This window comes from Gymnodraco acuticeps, unplaced genomic scaffold (assembly GCF_902827175.1).
Source record: "Gymnodraco acuticeps unplaced genomic scaffold, fGymAcu1.1, whole genome shotgun sequence".
NCBI lineage: Eukaryota > Metazoa > Chordata > Actinopteri > Perciformes > Bathydraconidae > Gymnodraco > Gymnodraco acuticeps.
The window spans coordinates 57,501-84,522 of record NW_022990801.1 but is presented as its reverse complement, the minus strand read 5'-3'; the positions used below and the strand labels follow the sequence as shown (position 1 = coordinate 84,522).

At 40.5% G+C, this 27,022-nt stretch overlaps 1 protein-coding gene across 2 annotated transcripts in view; it reads right to left on the bottom strand.

Annotated features, from left to right (window-relative positions):
- Positions 1-27,022, bottom strand: part of kcnd1 (potassium voltage-gated channel, Shal-related subfamily, member 1) — a 92,124-nt gene that overhangs the window by 51,647 nt on the left and 13,455 nt on the right. For both annotated transcript variants that reach the window (XM_034232788.1, XM_034232790.1), the window contains exons 2-4: positions 17,774-18,887; positions 14,892-15,137; positions 7,720-8,432 (exon numbers count right to left, since the gene is read on the bottom strand). In XM_034232788.1, the coding sequence (XP_034088679.1) occupies positions 7,720-8,432; positions 14,892-15,137; positions 17,774-17,929 (1,115 nt within the window). In that variant the 5' untranslated portion in view covers positions 17,930-18,887. The remainder of the gene's footprint in view (positions 1-7,719; positions 8,433-14,891; positions 15,138-17,773; positions 18,888-27,022) is intronic.

Sequence of the window (27,022 nt, the reverse complement as noted above, 5' to 3'; positions counted from 1 at the left end):
TCAGATCCTCCTTCGCACTCTCCAAAAACTTGGAGTTTCTGGCTCTGCACTTTCCCTCCTCACCTCATACCTGAAAGACCGTACCTACAGGGTGACTTGGAGAGGGTCTGAGTCCGACCCTTGTCAATTAACTACGGGGGTCCCTCAGGGCTCTGTTCTTGGTCCCCTCCTCTTCTCCGTGTACACAAACTCGCTCGGATCAGTCATTAGCCCGCATGGTTTTTCTTACCACTGCTACGGTGATGACACCCAATTAATTCTGTCCTTTCCCCGCTCAGAGACCCAGGTCGTTGCACGCATCTCTGCTTGTCTAGCTGACATCTCTCAGTGGATGTCTGCTCACCACCTCAAGCTCAACCTTGACAAGACTGAGCTGCTCTTCCTCCCGGGAAAAGATTGTCCCACTCTTGACCTAACAATCAACATCGGCACCTCAGTTGTTTCCCCGACTCAGACTGCAAGGAATCTGGGTGTGACCCTAGATAACAACCTGTCCTTCACTGCAAACATCGCTGCTACAACCCGTTGCTGCAGATACACGCTTTACAACATCAGGAAGATACGTCCCCAGCTGACTCAGAAAGCGACGCAGGTTCTGGTCCAGGCTCTCGTCATCTCACGCCTAGACTACTGCAACTCCCTCCTGGCTGGTCTACCTGCATGTGCCATCCGACCTCTGCAGCTCATCCAGAATGCAGCGGCTCGTCTGGTCTTCAACCTTCCTAAATTCTCCCACACCACTCCGCTCCTCCGCTCCCTTCACTGGCTTCCGGTAACTGCTAGAATCCTCTTCAAGACACTGGTACTTGCTTATAATGCTGCGAATGGATCTGGCCCTTCCTACATCCAGGACATGGTTAAACCGTACACCCCAGCGCGTGCACTACGCTCTGCATCAGCCAAACGACTCGTTGCGCCCTCGCTGCGAGGGGGACCCAAGTTCCCATCGGCGAAAACACGTGGGTTTGCTATCCTGGCTCCAAGATGGTGGAATGAGCTCCCCATTGACATCAGGACGGCAGATAGCTTGCACATCTTCCGGCGCAAACTGAAAACTCATCTCTTTCGACTCCACTTTGAGCGTTAGAACTATTAACGAAGCACTTTTATACTAATAAAGGACTGGCTTACCTAAAGCCAGTTGAGTAGCACTTGAAATGTTTGGCTCTATGAAACCTGATGTACTTATATGATTCTGTTTTCTTCAAGGTTGTGTCTTCCTGGTCGAATGTACTTATTGTAAGTTGCTTTGGATAAAAGCGTCAGCTAAATGCAATGTAAAATAAAAGGTCATTTTCTGTGTGTCATATTTGAGCTAATTTAATTACAAACACATTTAAAGTCCGGCTGATTTTCCATTTAACATTAAATGTGCTTTTTCTCTTGGTGCAGAAAGGCCTTAAACTCAAAATAAAACATGGTACATTTTCATTCATTTTATATTGATAACATTAAATAGTTGTGTATTCATTAGGCCTGAAGAGGAGGATCTCTACCAAACAAATATTTTTGTAAATGTATAGAATACGATATTTCTGAAGCTCCACAATACTTCGTTAAAAATGTATTTTATTTTTAACACATATATAGTATTTAAAAAATACATTTGTTTCCTCTAGTGTCCTATGATCATGTTCTCCTTTGAGCGTGTTAGCGTTGTCTGTCCGAAGCTGTCATAAAGTGACTTTTTATTCATTTTTTAAGCCACATTTTTACCCCATCTTGGTGCTTTTTACTCTATATTTTAACTGGATGAAAGATTTGAGTGATGGGACGTCTGGATGTGAAGTTTACGGAGACACAAGCTGAGCTAACGTTCGCGGCAGACTAAGAGAACCTCTGATTTTTAACGTCAAGCTGTCACAGAAATGCTAAAAAACCTCCTGAACCAGGAGAAGCTCACAGCAACAATAAACCACTGTGATATTTAAACAAACATTATTTTTCAGTGACGTGTGAACAGGCCCTGTAATATTTATGAATGAAATGCATGAGAAACTCTGTGAAATAGAGCAAAGTTAAAGAGTCTGAACTCAACATACATGAGATGTTCTCTGTGGTTTTAGAGAGGATCGTGTGCCTGCTCTGTAATGTGGTAAATAAAAGTTCAGATGTTGTCCTGTATGTAGAGGAAGATTCATATATATCATATTTATGATCTTCATAAGCCCGCGTCACACTGTCCCGACATTGACACCAGATGGACACACGATTATGGAATTGTGAATTTCTCACGAAGATGGCCCCGAACTTGGTCAACAGCCAAGCAACAGCCGAAGCAAGTACGATGCCTACAGAAGGCCACACGATGGCACCCGAACCACACACTCCGTCATGCTGTTTCCATAGCAACTTCCTGTCAACAGCGTAAACTCGCCTTCAAAATAAAAGCATCTAAATAAAACAGGAAGTTAACCTAAATTACATTTAAGACATACAACTGCAACGAAAGAAACAAAAACAATGTAATATCCTTTTCAGTTTCACAGAACACAAATTGTACTATAATACGATGGCTACACAACGGCATTGCGAGGGCTTCACGTAGTCGCGTGGCCTTCCTAAGACAATCGGGCAGCTTCTTGTTTCCTTCGTGAGGTGAGAAATGCCCGATGGCACCGATGATCAGACGAAGATGACACGATTTGACAAGATGCCCTCACGATGGCCTAACGAAGAGCAAAATGGACACACAAATTCAACACGATGAAATTAACCTTCGAAAGGTCCTTCGGCAAAGATTTTGCCACCGCTCACGAAGTTGCTGCCGGAGCCTGAGAAACTCCACCGGCGGTCATACGATGGCTTAAGATGCCCTCACGAATGGCCCGATGTTGCTACGATCAGAGCCGAATTTGAACATTTCCTTTATCGTGTGTCCATCGGGTGTCAATTTCAGGACAGTGTGGCGCGGGCTTAAAGGACTGACTTTAGGACTCATGCCAAAATATATTTAATCCAGATTTCCTCCATGACACCTCTTTGGAGAACTGCGAGGGGGTTAATGAATAAACACAATCCTATGTTTGTTAGTTGTTGGTCAATTCAGTTTTATAGAAATGTACTTCTCTTGAAATGTTTGGCTCTATGAAATGTTTGGCTCTATGAAACCTGATATACTTATATGATTCTGTTTTCTTCAAGGTTGTGTCTTCCTGGTCGAATGTACTTATTGTAAGTCGCTTTGGACAAAAGCGTCAGCTAAATGCAATGTAATGTAATGTAATGTAATGTAATAGAAGCTACAATCCTGACATTTTTAATAAAGCCAGGTTTCTTTAATATATATCAGGTTAGGGAAAAGTCTTTCACTTTTCTGCAACACCACATGACGCAACTTTGACCAAACTTAACGTCATTTATAAATAAAAACAACTCTTTAGACAAGAACACAAGAGTCTTCTTATCAATCTACTTCTCTGAACATCTGGAGCTTGGTGATAAATAAAATCAACACCTCCTTTTATACTGAGGAGAGAAGGAGGAAGAGAGGTGAGGACAAATGGAGAGATACTGGGTGTTTCTCAATGTCGAGTAAAGCTGCTCCAGAGCCACTATTTCAAGCATACTACGTCATCGAGTGCCGCCGAAGGACTGTTCCAATGTCCAGCATACTTGGAATTCTACCGAGCCCGGCGTACATTGTTTGTGGAAATTTCGAGGCTGCACATGTGTAGACTCCGCGGTCTTAAAATCTCCACAATGCTTTGCGCACGGACCAATTTCCCCAAATCTGTGGTGTAAAATGTAAGGCGGGGCCTCTCATATGACGCACACCTGCACACTTGCTAGCCTGTTCCACTCTTCACTTTCCGAATGCCAGGAAGTATTCTTGCCTCGCTTCTGAAGCAAGACGCTCGGAAGACATGTGCTACCAAGCAAGCGTACTCGACATTGAGATACACCCACTGCCTAAAAGGAAAAAGGATGTAACTGAGAGTAGAAGAAGGGGTGAGGAAAAGGGGGGAGGTAAAAGCCTGGGTTGTGTTTTGCTGCCTTGTGGTTGGTCTGTAAATGCATCCAGAAGGCAGCAAAACCACTTCCCTTTATTAAACTATTGCAAGGAGATACCAGATCTATGTCACATTATCACTTGAGGATGAAATCACAGAGATATAGGAGGAGAAGGGAGTGAAGAAGGGAGAAGGGAGTAAAGAAGGGAGTGAAGAAGGGAGAAGGAGGGAGAAAGTAAAGGGGAGAAGAGGAGAGGAAACAAGGAGGAAGAACAGGACAGGAAAACAATCAAGTGAGAGGTAATAAAGTGAGGATAGAGAAAGGGGGAGAGAAAGAGAGGAAACCAGGAAAGGAGAAGGAAAGAGGAAACAAGAAGAGAGGAAAGGAAGCGATAACAGTAGATGGGAGGGAGCTTTTCAGAATAAAAGCCTCAGTGAATAGGAAACAACCAACACCGCCAAAATAAGAGACCTGCGAGCTAAAGACACATTACAGTTGATCAGTTTTTTAAAGTGTGACTCCCCACACTAAACTCCACTGAATTTAAACATTTTTTGGGGAGAAAAATAAAGTTTTTCATTCAATAAAACAAACAAAAGCTCCTTCACACTCCTATTGGTTTTTACTACAGTCATTCACACTCTCCCATTCACACCTTTCTAACTCACACTACATCTCCCTCATTCACAGACAGGTAGGTGTATAGAGTCATATAGCCAAGTGTGTGTGTGTGTGTGTGTGTGTGTGTGTGTGTGTGTGTGTGTGTGTGTGTGTGTGTGTGTGTGTGCGTGTGTGTGTGTGTTAAAAGCATTACAGTCAGAGCTTATGTACTCTCACTGACTCACTCTCTATTTCTGATGTTTCCAAAGGCTCTTTGAACAGCAGATAATAGATCAGTGCTGGAGAGCTGCAGGGCGAAGAAACACACACACAGAAACACACACTCTGCGTCCACATGGCTGCAGTTATGTGTGTGTGTGTGTATGTATGTATGTATGTATGTGTGTGTGTGTGTGTGTATGTGTGTGTGTGTGTGTGTGTGTGTGTGGGTGTGTGTGTGTGTATGTGTGTGTGTGTATGTATGTTGTATGTATGTGTGTGTGTGTGTGTATGTGTGTGTGTGTGTGTGTGTGTGTGTGGTGTGTGTGTGTGTGTGTGTGTGTGTATGTGTGTGTGTGTGTGTGTGTGTGTGTGTGTGTGTGGGCGGCAGCAGGGTGAAGATACACCATCGTACTGGAGAAGCGGTTTCACACTCAAAACAGACTGTAAAACTCCTCCGTAACCAATAATAACGACCAATAATCCGTCACACACAACAAAACAGGAGAGCGGAGAGCGTGCACACACACACACACACACACACACACACACACACACACACTCATCAAGTTGCCATGGTGATAATATTAACAGCCACAGCAGTGTTTCTCACAGCAGTCGGAGAAAAAAATAATGGGTGCGTTTAGTCCGTATTTTAGCACTTCCTGTTCTCTTCACTGGATGTCAATGGTTTTATGAATGTGTTTTTGATTGTTAGCCTGAATAAAGGTCTGTGGTTAAAACCAGCTAGTGAGATGTTGTTCTACAACAGGAAATATGTTAGTAAATACTCCACTGGTTTGATTTGATCTTATTTCCACTGCAATATATTCAACAATGCAATGATATAAATACATTGGTGTTTTATTGAGGTAATCCTTGTGATGGTAATTTCCGGGTTGGCCTACAATATACGTCATCACTACAGCACTTCTGTCACGGTTTTAGTTTTGTCTGTCTAGTCATATTTTTATTTTGAAATTCTGTTCTCCCTGTCTCTTGTCTTCCTTCCTGTGTTTGCCCTCCTGTGTCTGAGTGTCTGGCTTAAGTCGAATAGTCCATAAGCTTAGGAACCTTCCTAACGGAGTGAAATGACCCGGAAGTCCCTCAGTGGCAGCCATGATAAGTGCCGTTCGAATTCTCTAGATAGGAAAGGAGGTTTCAAACTTCCTTTATAACCTCCTTTAGCTTAGGAACCACTGGACCTCCCTCACCGAAAGGAGAGGAGAAAATGCTGCCCCACAATGCCTTGCAGCCGCAGCATTTGCCGTCACTCAACAGTCGGCCATTCACTGAAACAAAAGTTACGGTGCTTATTAAGCTTTTTTAAACGTATGTGGTAAGTTTTGAACGTTTTGAACGTTCATCAGTATTATAATCAAAAAGAGAAATATGAACGTTAGTTTTACTGAAATGATCAAATAAAGTCAACATTTCACAGTCTTTACTGAGCTGTGGGGTTTGTTCAACTTTTAAAAGATGTGTGAATGGTGATATACACAGTGATAGATGTTAAGGACTAACGTTTATAATAAATACATTTGTATTGATTTTAAGATATTTTCATAGTTCATACAATCATACGTATTGGGATCATCTGTATTAATGTGGACCGGAGGGAGAGGGTGACGAGCATACGTTTCACTTTCCTTTTTTATTTCAATTCCAACTTTGGTCATGAAGAATATGTTTCTCTGTTGTTCATAAAGCATAAAGCAACAGCGTCAGAGCACGGTGCAGAGTCTCTAGATGAGTTTACAGTAGTCCCTCGTTCTTATTAAACATCCATGTTGTAGTCCGCTGTATAGAAAACTGTAGTTTCCATAGTTTCCCCACAGCAGCAGACGCACATTCATGACGTCCTCTGGCGCATCATAAACACGTCGGATAGTGAAAGTGCAGTCGGATTCTCTAAAGTACCGCGGTCTCTTCTCCTAAGTCCTTTTGAATTCTCCTATCCACTATCCCTTAACCCCGTGACGTTTCACTCAGAGGTCAAGGAATAGGAGATAGGGTTAGAACTTAGGAGCTGATTTTTAAACTATCCGACCGCAACCTCTGATTGTGTTCACCTGTTGCCCTTCCGTTTCTGCATCCCCTGCCCAGCTGTGTCTTGTCTTCCCCTGCGCTCCATGTCGGTTCGTTCTCTTTTCTCACCCTCCATGTTTGTCACGTTCCAGGTTGGTTTTTTGTCCTCATGCTATGTGTTTTGGATTATGATTTTGTTTTGTTTGCCATGTCAACAGCTTTTATTAATTAAAGCTCGCTTTTGTTTTGAAACCCGCTTCCCTTTTTAACTGCATTTGAGTCCTAATATTCACGAATCCTGACAACTTTATACACACTAGGGGCTGTAAACGGTAACACAGTACCTCTCACAATTAATCTGCAACTTTAAGGCGTTAAAGAAGATCACCCAACAACAATCACAACATCCTGCCATATCTCCAGTGTGGATGTTTACCTTGAATTACATGGCAGTTCAAAGGCAGAATAACCGACACAAGCCAATGCACCAAATGGAAAACCATCACTACCTCAGTGTAACAGCACACCTAATCCATAAGAAAATAGCAACTGCACCCTAGAACTGCACTCGTTCTTTAGGTGTGGAGAAAATGGAGGAAAGACATTACTGCCGAACCATGCACCATCTTCTTGAAGTTACATGAGGCGAGATGAAGGACAGGGTCACCGCCGTGGGAACAGATACTGCTCGATTACCATTAGAGTAAAAAGAAAAGCACAGAACGTTTTCTAAAACTTTCTGAAACCTTTAAACTCTTGCAGAGGTTTGTTGCATAGCAATACAGCAGCTCCTACTCACCACTGGGTCGTTTTCTATATTGTAAATTTCCCCTCGTTGTGACGAATAAACCTATTCTGATTCTGAAACAAAAAACAATCCCTGCTTTTTGCCTCCAGATATTGAAGTTCTCAACTCACCCGAGCGTGGTCATGGTGACGATGGTGTACCAGAAGGAGGCGGGGATGGAGGTGAAGGTGGAGCCCTTGGTGCCCTTCTCGGCGTAGAACATGACGGTGGCGAAGATGATGATGGCCATGGTGAGAGAAAACAGCAGGAAGCCTAACTCTGAGGCGCAGCTCTTCAGAGTGTAGCCCAAAATCCTCAGGCCCGCCGAGTGGCGCGAGAACTTGAAGATGCGGAAGACGCGGAAAACCCGGAGCGTGACGAAGGCGCCGCTCACGTCCTCGTTCTCCGGCATCACCAGGCCGATGTAGTACGGCATGATGGCCACCACGTCGATCACGGACATCACGGAGCGCATGAAATTGCAGCGACTGGGCGCAGCGAAAAGGCGCATCAGATACTCGAAGGTGAATATGAGCACGCAGGCCGTGTCCATGCAGAAGAAGGGGACCTTGTACTTCTCGCCGCACGGCAGATCTTTCACGCTGCCTAAGGGCGGCCGGCACGGCACCGTCTCCACCACGTTGGCGATGACCGACACGGCGATGAAGAAGCCGGTGACGTAGTAGAAGACGAGAGCCATGGTGGAGGTGTGCGGGTTCTCGAAAGCTCGCCACAGCCGCTCCCTGGAGGTGCTGTTGGGGGGCAGCGGGGCGTCAACCCCCTCGTTGGCCTCCGTGTCCTCCGCCAGGCGCTCCTGGTTCTCCTTTTTCCTGTCCCGGTATTCCTACACACAGACAGGGAGAGAGAGAGACAAGATCAGCCTCATTATTGATCATATTTAATCAAGTTAGAGATTTTGAAAACACATGGTGCCTCACAGTAAGTCAGAATACAAAATCCTAAAACAGGGTATATGCAGGAATCCTGTAGTCAAATGTAATTCCTTTTAAGACCTTTTTTAAGACCCTTTCCATACATTTTAAGACCTCATCGCCACTTGGAGTTCTAACCGGTTACCTTGGCGACACACTTTACCTCACATTGACTATATACAGTATTGATTGTCCTTCCTCTTTATCTTCCAACCATTTGGACGCAGACTTGCATTTCCCCATAACGATGTTGTTTAACAACCGACGTAAACGGACCTTCGCGCTATCAAGCAGTGAGCGTGCGATGTCCTGTTCAGATGACGTCAAACCCAACGGGATGCCATAAATAAACTACACAGAATCACACTACACACCTACGCAATGATTACATTCAGGCAGACTGTAGAATACAACCTCTTTGGACCATTTAGATACTTATTGAAAACAAGCTACAAAATGTAATACCTTGGAAAATGCCCTTTAATACTTTTTAATAGCCTTCATTTTCACTAAATTCATTTATCAACTTTTAATATTTTTTAAGACCCCGCGGACTCCCTGTAAAAATAAAGAAATGCTAAATAATTAGTTTGGCAGCTGAAAGTATGAGTAAAATTAAAAGTATCATTGGCGGTGTAGAGTCCAATTTAGTAAATCATCCTATTACAACTATTAACGGCGGGGGCAACCGGGTTTAACAGGTTAATAAGTCTTGCTTAAACAAAAAGTGATTTAATAAATGGGATATTATCTTGCTTTTCAACTTAAAGGTAGGGTAGGTAAGAATGGAGAAACCAGCTCGAGTGCGCTAGAATTTGAAAGTACACAGCCGAAAAAGATCTGCCCCTTCCTTCAGACTTCCTCACAGAGCCCCTCCTCCAACACACACGAACGCGCACATGACCAATGAGGACACGAGATAAGTTTGTGCACAGATGGAAGGCTGACAGGCAGGTAGGCCATCCAGTTACTTTAGCCGGGCCGGCTCAGATGATTGGTCGTGCTTTTTACAGCGCTACAGCTTCCACAGATGACATTTCTTTATGTATTTATTGTCAAAGAATTTAATGTATTCATTGCTATCGGGATGTTAAGAGCATTCCATGGAATATAACAAAAAGTGTTTCTGAAGTGAATTACCTACCCCACCTTTAAGTAATGAGAAAAAGGTTGAAAATGTAACAATTTCATGTTAGCCTCATGTCTACATGTCAATCTAGAATAGTTAGTCATTTTAATATATTTTATGCTTTATGATAACTCACATTTCTTCTTTTTTTTAAAGATGTATTTATTTTTTTAGAATTGGATGATGCTGTCAACCTGCTGGCAAAGAGGAAAGCTCTTATTTTGAAGGCGGCACAGCAGAAACGATCTTGTTTCCTGTCAAAACTGATAAAGCAAACCATTTTATTTTGTTTGTGCAACTGTCTATTTAAGTGTTGTACCTATAAAAGATAAACAAAGTACAACCATGTTCACAGCCCTATGGTCGCTTTGTGTCCTATCAGATATTTGTTTTCCATTAGCTCCGGGCCAATATGGTTAGCGGCTTCTCCTTTTAGCAAGATAGTGCACTAATAATGGGAATAAATGAAACGTTGTCCCACATCACATGCCACCACAGGTATTGACAAAGTAACTCCTAAAGAAATACAGAGCATTTTCTATTGAAACACCCATTTTACACAGCCTCAATTGAATGTATTTAGAACCACCAAGCACTTGTCAGCGGTTACCAAGCCAGCAAGCCAACTATAGTTAATAAATAGAAAGTGAAATACATTCATAAGACTTTAAACTCCCACAAAAGGCAGTGACCTCCAGAGTGATTAATAAACTTGTCTCAAAGGAAGTAAATCTGCTTCTGTAAATGTTTTTGCCTCAATAATTACCAGAGAAGAAAAGCAGCAGAAATTACTAGCAGTATAAAAATAAAAAGCATGTGGACTGTTTCTCATGGGAAGTTGTGTGGGAAGTGTGAGAGAACAAATCCAGAAATGAGAATCTCTCACAGTTAAACCAACATTTTTGAGTCTGCCAAATGTGAGGAAATATATTTCCAGCTCATTAGTCAGTGCACTGGTCCAATATAAAACAAAGTATATAAAGATTTAAGAGCAAGTCAAGACGAGAGTAATGTGACAAACGGGTATATGAAGAGCTCTGAAGGTGATTTGTTATTTAAGTAGGGACGTTAATAATAAAACATACAGAAAACTAAAGTAGGAAGCCAAAATCAGGAGCATTAAAAGGTGCAGGGATGAGTCCTATAACCTGGAAATTAGTATTTCAGCACTTCCTGTTCTCTCGTCTGGAGCTCAATGGTCTTTTGAATGTCTATTTGGTTGTTAGCCTGAAAAAAGGTCTGTGGTTTGCACAAGCTGAAGAGATTTTAGTTCTACAACGTTAGTAAAAACCCCACTGGTGAATTTAAAAAGAGCGGTTGCTAACAAGTGTCTAAATCAGATGACTAAACGTCATCACGCCCAACATTAGCCGCCTTTAGCTTAGCGGTGGTGACGTGAAGTCATGTGACCGTGCTGTAGTTCCTTTATAGCCCAAATTTGGCCACCTTTAGCTTAACGGTGGTGACGTGAAGTCATGTGACCGTGCTGTAGTTCCTTTATAGCCCAACATTAGCCAACTTTAGCTTAGCGATGGTGACGTGAAGTCATGTGACCGTGCTGTAGTTCCTTTATAGCCCAACATTAGCCGCCTTTAGCTTAGCGGTGGTGACGTGAAGTCATGTGACCGTGCTGTAGTTCCTTTATAGCCCAACATTAGCCACCTTTAGCTTAGCGGTGGTAACGTGAAGTCATGTGACCGTGCTGTAGTTCCTTTATAGCCCAACATTAGCCGCCTTTAGCTTAGCAGTGGTGACGTGAAGTCATGTGACCGTGCTGTAGTTCCTTTATAGCCCAACATTAGCCGCCTTTAGCTTAGCGGTGGTGACGTGAAGTCATGTGACCGTGCTGTAGTTCCTTTATAGCCTAACATTAGCCTCCTTTAGCTTAGCGGTGGTGACGTGAAGTCATGTGACCGTGTTGTAGTTCCTTTATAGCCCAACATTAGCCGCCTTTAGCTTAGCGGTGGTGACGTGAAGTCATGTGACCGTGCTGTAGTTCCTTTATAGCCCAACATTAGCCACCTTTAGCTTAGCGGTGGTGACGTGAAGTCATGTGACCGTGCTGTAGTTCCTTTATAGCCCAACATTAGCCACCTTCAGCTTAGCGGTGGTGACGTGAAGTCATGTGACCGTGCTGTAGTTCCTTTATAGCCCAACATTAGCCACCTTTAGCTTAGCGGTGGTGACGTGAAGTCATGTGACCGTGCTGTAGTTCCTTTATAGCCCAACATTAGCCACCTTTAGCTTAGCGGTGGTGACGTGAAGTCATGTGACCGTGCTGTAGTTCCTTTATAGCCCAACATTAGCCAACTTTAGCTTAGCGGTGGTGACGTGAAGTCATGTGACCATGCTGTAGTTCCTTTATAGCCCAACATTAGCCACCTTTAGCTTAGCGGTGGTGACTTGAAGTCATGTGACCGTGCTGTAGTTCCTTTATAGCCCAACATTAGCCACCTTTAGCTTAGCGGTGGTGACGTGAAGTCATGTGACCGTGCTGTAGTTCCTTTATAGCCCAACATTAGCCGCCTTTAGCTTAGCGGTGGTGACGTGAAGTCATGTGACCGTGCTGTAGTTTCCTTTATAGCCCAACATTAGCCGCCTTTAGCTTAGCGGTGGTGACGTGAAGTCATGTGACCTTGCTGTAGTTCCTTTATAGCCCAACATTAGCTTTTTACTTCTCAAATCATAAAGTGGTGTTCATAAGTGGAGATTATCCTGCTGAACAAAACGTGTAAGTATGATAAACGTTTGTTTGACACACAGAATATTTTCGAATGGAAAAATCCCACTGGCTTTTGGCCATGGGAGCCATTACAATACTAACTTCAGGGTTGGCTCTACATCCCTGCTCTCACCACTCTCTTGCATGTGTGCTTCCGGTGTTTCAGCTCATTACTGCCGTGTTAATGAGTTTTATAATGAAGTCTGACAGCAGCGCTTGTTAGAAACCCCCCTCCTCAGATCACTCCATGTTTTTACACTTTACTCATTTAGCTGATGATCTCCGCTCCAAAGAGACTTAATGAGTGCAGCAGCAGAATCACCAACATTACAGTGAAGCTTCAGGAATAAATCCAAAGGTCACTGCATCAACCGAAGTACACGAGTCATGACGCAAGTGATGTAAAAAATGTGGAAGTAAGAGCAGTATGTCCTCCTTTATAGGACTGTCACTGCATAGAAAGGTGGGATCTTCATCAGTAGCAGCACTGTGAATTGTTGTGGAAGATGATCTGCAAATAAAATCTAGAAATAAAAAGTATTTTTCTGAGCAGCAAACTTAACATTAAGTCCATAACATGAGGCTCATGTTCATTTTGGAAATAAAAAATGATAACAAAAACAGCTTATTATTTGTTATTGTTAACCGTTTCCTTGATTAAAGCTATACTATACTTCTTAATAATTTGAATTGTTGTCTTCATTATAGTGAAAACCTATATAATACCAGATTGTGTACAAGTTTTAAAAAGGTTTCTGGTTTAAAGCTTTCAATATTTGACTTTTAATTAATATATACATTTAAAAATGTCATCATGTTTGAATCAGTATTGAATTCGAATACCAAACTCTAGTATTTATATTTATATATATATGTTGTTGACCTCTTCAGTAAGTGGAGAGTATGTTCTCAATGCAAATCAAGTTATAAATAGTTTTTTTTAAAATTGGATATTTATGTAGAAATAGATAAACAAAATGAACAAGAGTCACTGAGAGAGTTACTTTTACACTTGAGTAAAATATACCTAAGCAGTCATTGATATATAATGGTTAAATATAAGTAAAATATATAAAATGATATCTAATATGTATAATTATATATATAAATAATAACCATGATGCAAAATGTCGATACCATGCTTTTCCATATTTCCATCACAATCTCCTTTGTATGGATTTTGAAAACACCATTATTATTATTATTATTATTATCAACATTTTATAATATCATATCATTATGTTCTGAACAGGAAGTGGAGCATTACCTCCATGCAGCAGTACAATATACCCAAACAGTCATTAATAGATAAGATTAGAGAAACTTGATTCCTTATTGGGAAATGGTTAAATATATACATACAATTATATCTAATATGTACAATTGTCTATATAATTAATAACCGTGATGCAAAATGTCGATAACAACTTTAAATCTGTTGCTTTTCCATATTTCCACAACAATCTCCTTTATGGGATTTTTGAAAAAACAACATTATTTCCTCTGCTCTGAACACTAAGTGGAGTTACCTCCATGCAGCAGTCAAATATACCCAAATATTAATAGATGGCTTAGACTAGAGATACTTTAAGAAAAGAAAAATATATATATGTTAATAATTTGGTTTTTGGGAGAAGGGGTGGGATTAAATAAGTGTAATCTTCTTCCCACCGCTTTTCGGATGTGTAATTAAGTAGATCAATTGTTTATATATAATTTATTCGTCAGTAATATTTTTGTTTATCAATTTGACACTGCTTAAGTTTGTATAGTATAATAATTCTCAATAAATCAAATCAAGTCAATACTGTATTCAGAGGCGTGTGGCGTAGTGGGGTAGTGCGTTGGTGTTCGGATCAGGGTAGCACAGGTTCAAACCCCACTGCATGTCGTTGTGTCCATGAGACACTTCACCCCAAATTGCTTCTGTGGGGATTGTCCACAGTATTGAGTATGTTTGGATAAAAGTGTCTAACAAGTAACATGTAATATTCCTAATTGGGAAATGGTTAAATATAAGTAAAATATATACAATTATATGTATAATTAATAGACATGATGCAAAATGTTCATAACAACTTCAAATCTGTTTCCATATTTCCATCACAATCTCCTTTTGCAGGGAATTTGAAAACAACAACAATCTGGGACATTTCAATGGATATTTCCAATATGGAAAAGATGACAGCATTTGTCATAAATTGGAAGAATGTACTACAAACTGTGAGAAGTGGACTCACGATGTAAAGCCCTAAAGGCCTGATTTAGTTTCCACAGATCCATAACTCTGCTGTAAAGACACGTCTACTGCCTAATTGTTCACTGTTGTTTTCTTTATGTTTTCTCATCTGTGTTTTTTGTGTCATGATGTATCATTGCTGAAAAGAACTATGAACAGATGTATGTCTTTCATGTCGAGATGCAACAATGTTTGACACTAAATGCCAAAAAAAAGTCAATTACAAAAACAAAAAATACAACAACATTTTTGTCTCTGTGCCTAACAGGAAGTGCAGTTACCTCCATGCAGCAGTCCCCGATGATCTCGGGCACGATGCCGTAGAAGGCCAGCTCCTCGTCGAAGGCCTGGATGCACTCGTTCCTCGGGTAGTGCAGCTTCCCTGTGCGGTAAAAGTTCAGAATGTGCCGGAACATTTCGGGGTCTCGGTCGAAGAAGAATTCCTGAGTGTCCTCGTTGTAGAAAAACTCTTTTTCTGAAGAGCCCAGCAGCGTCTCCGGGTAACGGTCCAGAGTGTTCTTCCATGTCTGCAGAGAGACCACATGATTTTTTTATAGGACAATCTGTAGCTTTACTATTTCAACTTAAGTGTGTTTTTCTTATGATTATATGATGCAAAAAGAGGGATACATATTCTTATGTTGAAGGTGCCACAGGAAAAAAAAAAAATATATAATAAAACTTATAAAAGATTATTATTTTTCTCATACTGCCTGTGCTGCAGCACCTCTTTTCACCCTCTGTCTGAAACCAGAGCCCAGTCTGCTCTGATTGGTTATCTGGCCGGCTCTGTTGTGATTGGTCAACCGCTTAGAGATGTCCCGCCCCTTAACCACGCACAATGTGTTGGAGCGCTAGCCAATAGAAGTGTTTTTACTTTAAAAAAATACATTGTAGTGGCCGTCAGCACAACAAAAATAGTGTTTAAACAGAGAAACAATGTTTTGTAAAAGCATAAGACCAAATATAATAACTTCTCCTCAGTTGAACCACTTTTAAACAAATCATACAGGCTAATTGGATTAAAAACAGACGAAAACAAAACACTCAATTTAAGCTGAGATGCAGAGAAAGATGGGAGCATTGAACTGTCTCTAATTGTCGGTAACAGTGAAGTAGGCCGTGTTTTATGCTTAGATTATATTATTAGGCATACTGTATGTTTGTCTTTCTATATATACCACCAGAACCTTTAAAAAATGAGGACAAAGTCTGACAGGAACTTTCTCCTTGTTCTGCCGCCGCAGCAGAAAGCACTTTTTTCTGTTTGATTCCTAAACGCCATCCAAATCCATTTTTGCTGTGGAGCCATCCTGTTATTTGTTCAGCCCAAATGCACATTGATTAGACGTACAGTTTTTATTTACAACCTCCAGGAGCAGAGCGGCACATTAAGAGCAACATGAATCTCTGAAAGCAGATCTGGTAGTAAAACTGCTTTTAATTCCCCTCATAGAAGTAATGTGATCATATTTTACATACTTGGACAGCTAGTGACTTTCTAATAGCTTCTAACTATTTCTGCTTCATCAAAAAAAGGCAAATATTTAAGCGTGCGTCTGTAACGACTTTAGAGTCAACTACAAGTCCCAGAGAGCTTAGCTGTGAGAAACAACCAATCAGAGCTTCAGATTCTCATACTAGGCCTCCAACAGAGCTGAAATTAGATGAATGTTAACAATCAATCCAAACCTATCCACTTTTGGAAATATCTTAGCAACGAAGCGCTCTGAATGCGGCACAAAATAACTCTTGAACCAAGGCTCTGGCTGGAAAACAGCAAAGACTTGTGGGTAATGTAGTTTTAAAACCTAAGCTAATCAATACCTGCATAGAACATGTCCTAAATCTGCATGAGAACTTCCTGCACATACAAGAAAGTCAGGATTTCTACAGGAAATCAGGTGCCAAGGTTTATTGTCAACGCAGGGAGTTGTGTGTCCTTTTGTAGAGAGGAAAATTGTAGAGGTGGAAGTCAATGGTGCGATTGTGTGGCTTTTTGTGTCAAACTGCCATTTTCTTTCCATCTGGTAAGTACGTTTTAAGTACGTGTTTAATGTCGCTATGTTCCTGAAGTAAACACAGCAGTCCAATGGAGGTGTTTCAGCCAGTGTGGCAGAGACACTCCCTCTGGAGGACACACAGGGATTTTAGCCTTTGCAGACCATTTACATGCACTAAAACCTATATGACGCACTACAGGAAAGGGAACACCCCAAAAAGCATAATTGGGCACCTTTAACATGTTTAATATTTAATAATAATCATCAAAGAATGATTTCCATTTCCTTTTTTGATTGCAGTAAAAATGTGTCGCAGTTATAACTAGAATCACATTTTTAAAACAGTTTAACTGCTGGAGTTTTTACCTTTTTAAGAACTTTTTTTTCCATATTCATGCACTTAGTAGCAGCAGCAGATATGGACATCACTCTTTTATGACACTACTCATTTATAAAAGGTGAAATCTTGTTATTGATGAAACTGATCTATTTGTCACCAGGCTCCCCACGATCCGATACTATCACGATACTTAAGCCACGATACGATAGTACTGCGATGCTACGATATGCTAAGTATTGCGATACGATATATTGCGATATTGCAAATCACATGAGTCATATCCGTCTTCCCTTCCTGGTTAAAAAATGTATTTGCAATATGAATAGTTTATGTAAATAACCCAATTTGTGTTCTTTGAAGCTGAAAAGGAGATGGCATTGTTTTTGTTACTTTCATTGCAACATGTCTTAACGTAACTTCCTGTTTCATATAGACGAGCTTTTAGTTTGAATGGACTTTTTTTTGCGCTATTAGCAGGAAGTTCCCGAAGCAAAAACTTGACGGAGAAAAATAACAGAGATAAAGTAACTATTTGAAGTTCACTTGTTTAACGGTATTCTAAAGTAATGCTCATATGGATTCAGCTTAAATGAATTTGTTGTTTTGTGTCTTTGTGTAGCTCTTACGTTGGTTTTTGGAGTTTTCAATAAATTAGAAATCATCAGTCAAGCGTACGACCGTCTATCGGAGGGATATGCTACAGTTTATATAATCAAATATCGATACTTGGCGTCCGTGTATCGACACGATATCGCCACGCAAAGTATCGCGATACTATGCTGTATCGATTATTTCCCCCACCCCTAATGACAGTCCTCACCTGGAACCGGACCCCGCTCACGTTGACGTACAGGATCTCATCTGATTTGGACGAGTTGTCGATGGGAGGTTTGGGCATCGTCTTCTTGGCGAGCGGGAGCCATCCCACCGCCGCCGCCCGAGCGAACGGCAGCCACGTCGCCACGCCGGCCGCCATCTTGCATCAGCACGCTCCACCTGGAGAGAGTCGACTGCTGTGTTGAAGTGGAGCTAATGAACCTGAGGGAAGGTAGCTAACGCCTCACTTCTTTGGGTGGCGAGATAGGAGGTGGGCGGACATGTTGAAGGGGGAGGAAGGGGGGAGGAGGGAGGCGTCAGTTAGGTGTCAAGCCATGAAAAATATGGCATTAAATAGGGAGAAAGACGATGCATCTGAGAGTGGTCCGTGTTTTATTCTGACGAGTTTCCGACTTCCTCCAGGTGTGCAGAGCCTTCCTGGAAAAGTCCTCTTGGCCTGCAAGACGCTCCTCAGGGTAAACAGGCACTTCAATAAAACCCTCAGGAATCAGATGGAAATATATTTCCTTTTTTGGATACTTTTGCAAAACTTTCCGCCTGCAAAGCGAACGTCCTGTCCTCCTAAATAACAAAATGTTCCACTTCACAACACAGACTCTCCTGGTAGGAAAACATAATTTCTTGAACTCTCAGCAGTCCTAGCCGAGCAGATCATGTGTGGAATAATAACAATCTGATATTGCCGTCACAGGTTTATTGCTGCTGGGACTTAAGACAAAAAGGTACCAAAAAATATATATAAATCCAGGAAGGAAAGCGTTAAAACCTTTGTGTCTGCTTCCTCTCTCTCCTCTGAAGACGGATTTGTTGCAGCACCGCAGCCTTTCAAATTCTTATTAAATTGTGATGATGGTTCCTGAAGTTGCAAGATAGACAGAATGGCCGCCCTGCCTCTAAGTGGAGATTATGGATGTCTTCTTCCTCTCTTTCTCTTTCTGCTGATTTTTTTTTCTTACCCCCTCTCTAATTTGCCTTTATCTGCTCCTGCGTTTTGCTGCTCCTCTCGGTCGGAGGGACATTAGTGGCAGAGGAGGTGGAGTGTTTGGGAGTGAGGAGGCGTCAGGAGGTGCTTTACTCCATGTCCATGTAAGGCCGTCCTGTCAGGAGACACACACACAGAAAAGAGACAGAGAGTGAGAGACAAACCAGGAGAGGAGAGGAGGAATACATCTGTCAGAGGAGAAGGAGGATTAGTACTTAAGAGGAAAGGAGGAGAGAAGAAGTGTGGGAGGATACATTTGAGGAAGGGAAAAGGGAAGAACAAGGTGAACATGTGGGGGGAAAGCAGGAGAAAGAGGTAAGGGGGGAGGAGGGAAAGAAGGAGAAATGGAGTTGGCAAAAGAAAATAGGAGAGGAGGAAGGAGAGGAGGTGTGATAGAAGAAGGGAACAAGGAAGCAAAGGAGAGAGATGAAGAGAAAGAAGGAAACTAAAAAGTAAAGTGGAGCAATGGTAACAGGAAAAGCAGAAAGGAGGAGATGGAAAGTAAAATGTTGATAACGTTAGGGGAACGGGGAATGAGAAAGACATCGAAAACAAAAGGAGGAGAGAGGAGGTGTAGGAGTTTAAATAAATGGTCATTTGGAAAGAATGCAAAAAAAGGAGCAAAGTGAAAAGGGGGAGGAAGAGTCGTTAAACAGAAGGAAAGTGGGAGGAGGAGATCAAGGTAACTGTCAAAAGAAAGAAGAAGGAGATGAGATGTTAAGAAGAAGAAGGGAAGAGGGAAGTAGAGAAGAAAGGTGAAGAGAAAGATATTTAAAAAGATATAAATGGGGAAAATAGGAGGTAAAAGGGAACAAGGAAAGGAGGGAAGGTGAGGAGAAATGAGGCAAACATAAAATAAAAGGAAAGCAATGAGGAAAGAGTTGATGAAGGAAAGAAGTGAGGAAAGGAGGGAAGGGATATGGGAGAACACGAGAAATGCTAAGAATAGTGATTAAAGAGGGGAGAAATGAGAGAGAGAGAGAGAGAGAGAGAGAGAGAGAGAGAGAGAGAGAGAGAGAGAGAGAGAGAGAGAGAGAGAGAGAGAGAGAGAGAGAGAGAGAGAGAGAGAGAGATGGAGGAGGAGGCTTGGTAGAGAAAATAGTAGGGGAGGGATGAAGAAGGGACAATAATATTGGAAAGGAGGAGCATTTAGAGAAGATCCACGGGAGAAAGAAGTCCCGGTAAGATGATTTTTACAAACATGAACCAATGTGATAGAATTTTTTTTTTTTAAAGTAGCATTCAGGGTGAAGTAGTTCCTCATTCTCTGAGTCTGACTTAATTCAAAATGGAAACTGGATTTGTGGAATACTCTCCCAGAGCAAACAAAATATATCTTCTCATCCCATGTACAGTTTGGGCGTGGTTTGAACATGTGGGAAATGTGCAAATTGGAGGGAACGCCCATCAACAAGAGATCACAATGACCTTATGTCCCATGTATAACACAGAGCATGTGCTAAATAAGTCACAGTTAAAAATCCAAACTATGATGAGAGGAAGCAGAGCTATATTTATGATGTGTTTATGATTTATTTAAAAACAAATGCTGGTTTTAATGATGCAGAATCATCACCTGACAACATGCATCAACAGCACAGTAGCAGGAGTAAATACATTAACATTCACGTAATGAAAAGAAAAATGAAATTAATAAATAACTGCAGGTCGGTCATTTCCTCTAAGGATGTTTCTTGTTTGTCTGTCGGCACGATAAATTATTTGCTAATGATATCATTATATAGTTTTCCACGGATTTTTATGAAACGTGGTTTAGCATACGCCAAGGAAGAACCCATCACACTTTGGAGCTGATCCCAAATTACGGGGCGGAAAATTATGATTTATTACCATTTTTGGATAGAACTTGTGTGCTGCTTTCATTAAAGGTCACCTATCATGCTATCTCTAGGCAATAGCATAGGTCTCAGATATATACAAATATATACAAAACATGTCTATGAAGTGTTTTGCTCAAACAGACCACCCATTCTAGCCATGCCTCATTTCCCTCTATTTCACTTCCTGTTTCTAAAGTGCTGATTTTGTGTAAAAATGGATAATAAAAAAAAGTGGGGGCATGCGGGACCCGGCAGCTACTGTCTAAACTAAATGCTGCCGTGATGAAACGCCATATCATGGATTATCATGGATTATCTCTGAAACAGTCTGGAGCTCAAAGGCTTTCTCTCTTGCCGGTTATACCACAAGGTGAGTTCCTTTTTACTTCCTGCTTCTTCACACACATGCTCTCCAGTACAGGTTAGCTCTGAGTGTTAGCGATGCTAATGTAAACACCGACCATATTACGTCCAAAACAGTCGGGCATTGTTTTTGATAGCAACGTTTCTGATTGGGCCGTGGGTCCACATTTCAGATATTACGTCATATCGGACGCAAATCTGGATCAGCTCCGTTGTTCCCCGTTTTTAGAGATTTGGGTACGGAGGAAAAGAGAGAGGGTTTTATTTTCTGACGCTGCGTGAGTTCCCCGACACACCGGGAACACATGTTGATGTATAAAAGACATCAACAAGTGCATTTTGCATTATAGGTCCCCTTTAAGTATATTTGATCTTACCTATTTATTTAAGTTCAGAAAAATCGGGGAAAAAACAAGTTAACTATATATATATTTTTTATTTAGCCTTTATTTATACAGGTGTAGATCTCATTGACAAATATATGGCTATATTTAGTATTTATTAACGTACAAATGCTGTTTTTAATGATGCAGAATCACCTGACACCATGCGTGAATATCACAGAAGCAGAATGACAGTATGTTGATTAAAATTCACATCATAATAAACGTTAGAAAAGCCTAAAATAAAATCCAAAGTGCGATCACATCTGTTTCTTTATCGATCTTTTGCTCTACGTCTCAAACTCCCCCTGACAGTTACTCATGTATTTAGGGCTGAAGATATAACGCTGCAGGTTATTAAAGATGTGTTTTATGATGAACCTCGCCCTCTTTATTCCTCCCTCTGCGTCCTGCATTCAATAATCCCTCCTCAATAAGGTTTCCTGTGGAGCTGCTGCCGCTCCTCAGACCAAAAGTTATTGTCGCCGGTTTATTGCTTAAAGTCCACAGTGGGAGTAATAACGATTCTCCTTCCTCGGGTTTGGTTTGAATCACAGCGAATCTGGGATATTAACCTCTTCATCGCTAAAGGACCATCAGTAGATCCTTCTTTAAAACCAAGCAGCACTTAGAGAGAGCTTTGCGCCTTCATTACGAAATGTCTATCTATATATATATCAATTCTAAATGCATGCATATAATAGACTTGTTTATGTATGAATAGTTAAATGTAACTTGTGAATTTCTATGTTTTTTAGTCATTTTTCTGGAACTGCACACTGGAAGGACTTTTATCTTCAAAATTGTCGGACTGCCATTAATCCAAATATATTCAAACACTAAGGATCATCTTTTTAAAACAACCTAACACTACAATGATTGAATGAACATCTACACTATTCGAAAAAACGTCCGATTTTCTTGTAAGGCGTTTAAACTTGTAAATAATAATAAACGTCAATTTGGCAACGCCCCCAGCCACTGGGATCCGCTGGGTTTTCGGTTGGAATCCGCTGGGTGGAGTCCTATCTGGAGTGCTACATCTGTATGTTAAGCATGTATTATACAAAATCCACATTTATGGACATAGATACAGTATGAAGTTCACCCTCATGTCAGACCTTTCAAAATAAAGTTTTGGTAAAAATGTCAATATAAAAACACACACACACAAGCACATATGCGCACACACACAAGCACATATGCGCACACACAAGAGCACATATGCACACACACACAAGCACACGCACACACAAGAGCACATATGCACACGCGCACACACACACTCACACACACACTCACATCCACACACACACACTAAACTTCTTGCACCTGCCCTGCCCTTCCTCAGAAAAAGTGTGTGTGAGTGTGTGTGTGTGTGTGTGTGTGTGTGTGTGTGTGTGTGTGTGTGTGTGTGTGTGTGTGTGTGTAGATGAATTATGAATGCATCTTCAGCCTGACTGGTTTCTCTGTGTTCAGCTGCACGACCTCAGTTACCACAAAGCACACCAAAACACACACATACATGTCAAAACACACACACACACACACACACACACACACACAGCCTCCATGTGGCACTGCAGTGTTTCCATCACTCCATCAACAGGAAAGCTTTTAGGGTAACGCCCACTGGGAAATCACACACACACACTCTAGTTTAGGATCAGTGACTGGTATAATAGTTTTATAATGGTGGAATAACGCATGCAATGTTCTGTAGGCAGAGTGGGAGAAAATAACAATACTCATGCCTGGGTTGCACAAAGTGACACGTTGAAATGTGATGGAGTACTTCTGTTGCCATTGGCTCGTCGTTGGCAGAATTTTACTATCATTTACGTATTTATTTAGTTGTCACCATGAATGATGTTACCTTCTACAACACACATTTTAAGTTGTGTATTCTGAAGATTAAACAAGTAGGTGCACATCAGCTGTAAGTTATTGTAATACAACAAACCTCTAGTATGAATAAGCAGATTTAAAGTGGACAAGTAGCCTCCACAAATGGCTAATTGCTAGCTTGTCAGAGAAGTCATTGGGAGGTGTGGTCAAGAACCAGCTTCAGTATCTTTCTCAGATGATTACCCAAACATTAAAACAGCAAGGTAGAGACAGGCAGAGATGGCAAAAGTACACACATCCTTTACTCAAGTAGAAGTACAGATACTCGTGTTTTAAAATACTCTTCTAAAAGTAGAAGTACTGACTAAACTTCTTTACTCAAGTAAAAGTAAAGAGACTTTGAAATGTACTTCAGTAAAAAGTACCCATAACTAGCAGCTGTTTTAAAGAGTACCTGACCTCCCTTTATATCAATAGAACAATAATGTCATTGTTAGCTAATGAATGTTTCCATGCTGAACAACGGCAACATGACAACGTTTCCATTGGTCCCTCTTCTTTAGAGAAGACCAGGAAATGATGGATACACGGATCGTGTTCAAATCAATAGGCACGCAATGACTCTAAAGAATAATGATCATGCATCAAACACACATTCAGACTAAAGGAACCAGCTGTTTGGAAAATGAGAGAAGTAGAAAGTACAGGTATTTGAGTTCAACATGTAAGAAGTAGAAAGTACAGGTATTTGAGTTCAACATGTAAGAAGTAGAAAGTACAGGTATTTGAGTTCAACATGTAAGAAGTAGAAAGTACAGGTATTTGTGTTCAACATGTAAGAAGTAGAAAGTACAGGTATTTGAGTTCAACATGTAAGAAGTAGAAAGTACAGGTATTTGAGTTCAACATGTAAGAAGTAGAAAGTACAGGTATTTGGGTTCAACATGTAAGAAGTAGAAAGTACAGGTATTTGAGTTCAACATGTAAGAAGTAGAAAGTACAGGTATTTGTGTTCAACATGTAAGAAGTAGAAAGTACAGGTATTTGAGTTCAACATGTAAGAAGTAGAAAGTACAGGTATTTGGGTTCAACATGTAAGAAGTAGAAAGTACAGGTATTTGTGTTCAACATGTAAGAAGTAGAAAGTACAGGTATTTGGGTTCAACATGTAAGAAGTAGAAAGTACAGGTATTTGGGTTCAACATGTAAGAAGTAGAAAGTACAGGTATTAGTGTTCAACATGTAAGAAGTAGAAAGTACAGGTATTTGAGTTCAACATGTAAGAAGTAGAAAGTTCAGGTATTTGTGTTCAACATGTAAGAAGTAGAAAGTACAGGTATTTGTGTTCAACATGTAAGAAGTAGAAAGTACAGGTATTTGGGTTCAACATGTAAGAAGTAGAAAGTACAGGTATTTGTGTTCAACATGTAAGAAGTAGAAAGTACAGGTATTTGTGTTCAACATGTAAGAAGTAGAAAGTACAGGTATTTGGGTTCAACATGTAAGAAGTAGAAAGTACAGGTGTTTGTGTTTAACATGTAAGAAGTAGAAAGTACAGGTATTTGAGTTCAACATGTAAGAAGTAGAAAGTTCAGGTATTTGAGTTCAACATGTAAGAAGTAGAAAGTACAGGTATTTGGGTTCAACATGTAAGAAGTAGAAAGTACAGGTATTTGTGTTCAACATGTAAGAAGTAGAAAGTACAGGTATTTGTGTTCAACATGTAAGAAGTAGAAAGTACAGGTATTTGGGTTCAACATGTAAGAAGTAGAAAGTACAGGTATTTGAGTTCAACATGTAAGAAGTAGAAAGTACAGGTATTTGTGTTCAACATGTAAGAAGTAGAAAGTTCAGGTATTTGTGTTCAAAATGTAAGAAGTAGAAAGTACAGGTATTTGTGTTCAACATGTAAGAAGTAGAAAGTACAGGTATTTGTGTTCAACATGTAAGAAGTAGAAAGTACAGGTATTTGTGTTCAACATGTAAGAAGTAGAAAGTTCAGGTATTTGTGTTCAAAATGTAAGAAGTAGAAAGTACAGGTATTTGTGTTCAACATGTAAGAAGTAGAAAGTACAGGTATTTGTGTTCAACATGTAAGAAGTAGAAAGTACAGGTATTTGAGTTCAACATGTAAGAAGTAGAAAGTACAGATATTAGTGTTCAACATGTAAGAAGTAGAAAGTACAGGTATTTGAGTTCAACATGTAAGAAGTAGAAAGTACAGGTATTTGTGTTCAACATGTAAGAAGTAGAAAGTACAGGTATTTGAGTTCAACATGTAAGAAGTAGAAAGTACAGGTATTAGTGTTCAACATGTAAGAAGTAGAAAGTACAGGTATTTGAGTTCAACATGTAAGAAGTAGAAAGTACAGGTATTTGTGTTCAACATGTAAGAAGTAGAAAGTACAGGTATTTGTGTTCAACATGTAAGAAGTAGAAAGTACAGGTCTTTGAGTTCAACATGTAAGAAGTAGAAAGTTCAGGCAGTGTTTCCCACAGAATTTGATTCTATTTGTGGGGGCACCACACCGCACCCCCCTGGCAAGAAAAGCCAAAGGCCCCTTAACCTATTCGGGTGGTCCACGCATCCACCCCCCCCCTCAAATAAGATAATACATGTGAGTTCATGGCTACTGTAGACAACGTTGCTGTTGCTCTGTGTTGCGTTGTTAATGAGTGAAACACACCGGAGTTGAGGATCTGTGGGGTTTTTTCTCCCAGAAATATAATTTACAATTTAGGCATTTAGCAGACGCCTTATTCCAAAGCGACTTACAGTGACCAATTACAGGGACATTCTCCCTGGAGTAACTGAGGGCTAAGTGCCTTACTCAAGGGCACACTAGTAGTGGTGTTCCAGGCAGGATTTGAACTCGCAACCTTCCGATCATCAGCCCACTTCACTATCCATTAGACCACCAAAAAAAAAAGAATACAAAAAAAAAAAGGATAAAAATAATAATTTTTTTTTTTTTTTATGAGATCGATTTGTGGCGGACGATATTTAATTGTGGCGGCCCGCCACAATTAAATCAATGTATGGGAAACACTGACAGGTATTTGTGTTCAACATGTAAGAAGTAGAAAGTACAGGTATTTGGGTTCAAAATGTAAGAAGTCAAAATAAGAAGTGGTCAGAAAAATAAGTAGTGGAGTAAAATGTACTTAAGTACAGTAACAAAGTATTTGTACTCCAATACTTCCCACCTCTGGATACAAGCACTGACAGCACATCCAGAGTAATCAATGGTCATCCATCAGTTTGTGAGGGTTTGTGAAATCCTGCTGTGTGCTGAAGACTCTCTTATATTCACTCATTAACACTTCACCACAGAGTGGATGAATGGTTAATTGACTTCAAAATCTAACCATGTATCCACTGCTAAGTGTTTGAAAAGGACAAATAATCAACAACATTAATTGTCAGAGTTTATAGATTTGTTATCTTCACAGTCTACTGTATATTTTCAACTTATTAATGCTGCTTTAATTCTATTTTGAGATGTTTGAATTCTAGTATTGTTTATTTCCATTCTTTAATTTCTACGCATGTGCAATGCCTTGTTTTGTTTTGTTGTTTTTTATGCTGCTGCAACGTAAAATGCTCAAATTGGGATCAATAAAGTACATGCTATCTTATCTCTTAACTTATTAATAAGGTCAAATATCCTGATACCAATTTCACTTTATGTTTGGCGTTGGTTCACTTTTAGATAGATACTGTAGATAGATAGATGGATGGATATATGGATAGATGGATAGATAGATAGATAGATAGATAGATAGATAGATAGATAGATAGATAGATAGGTAGA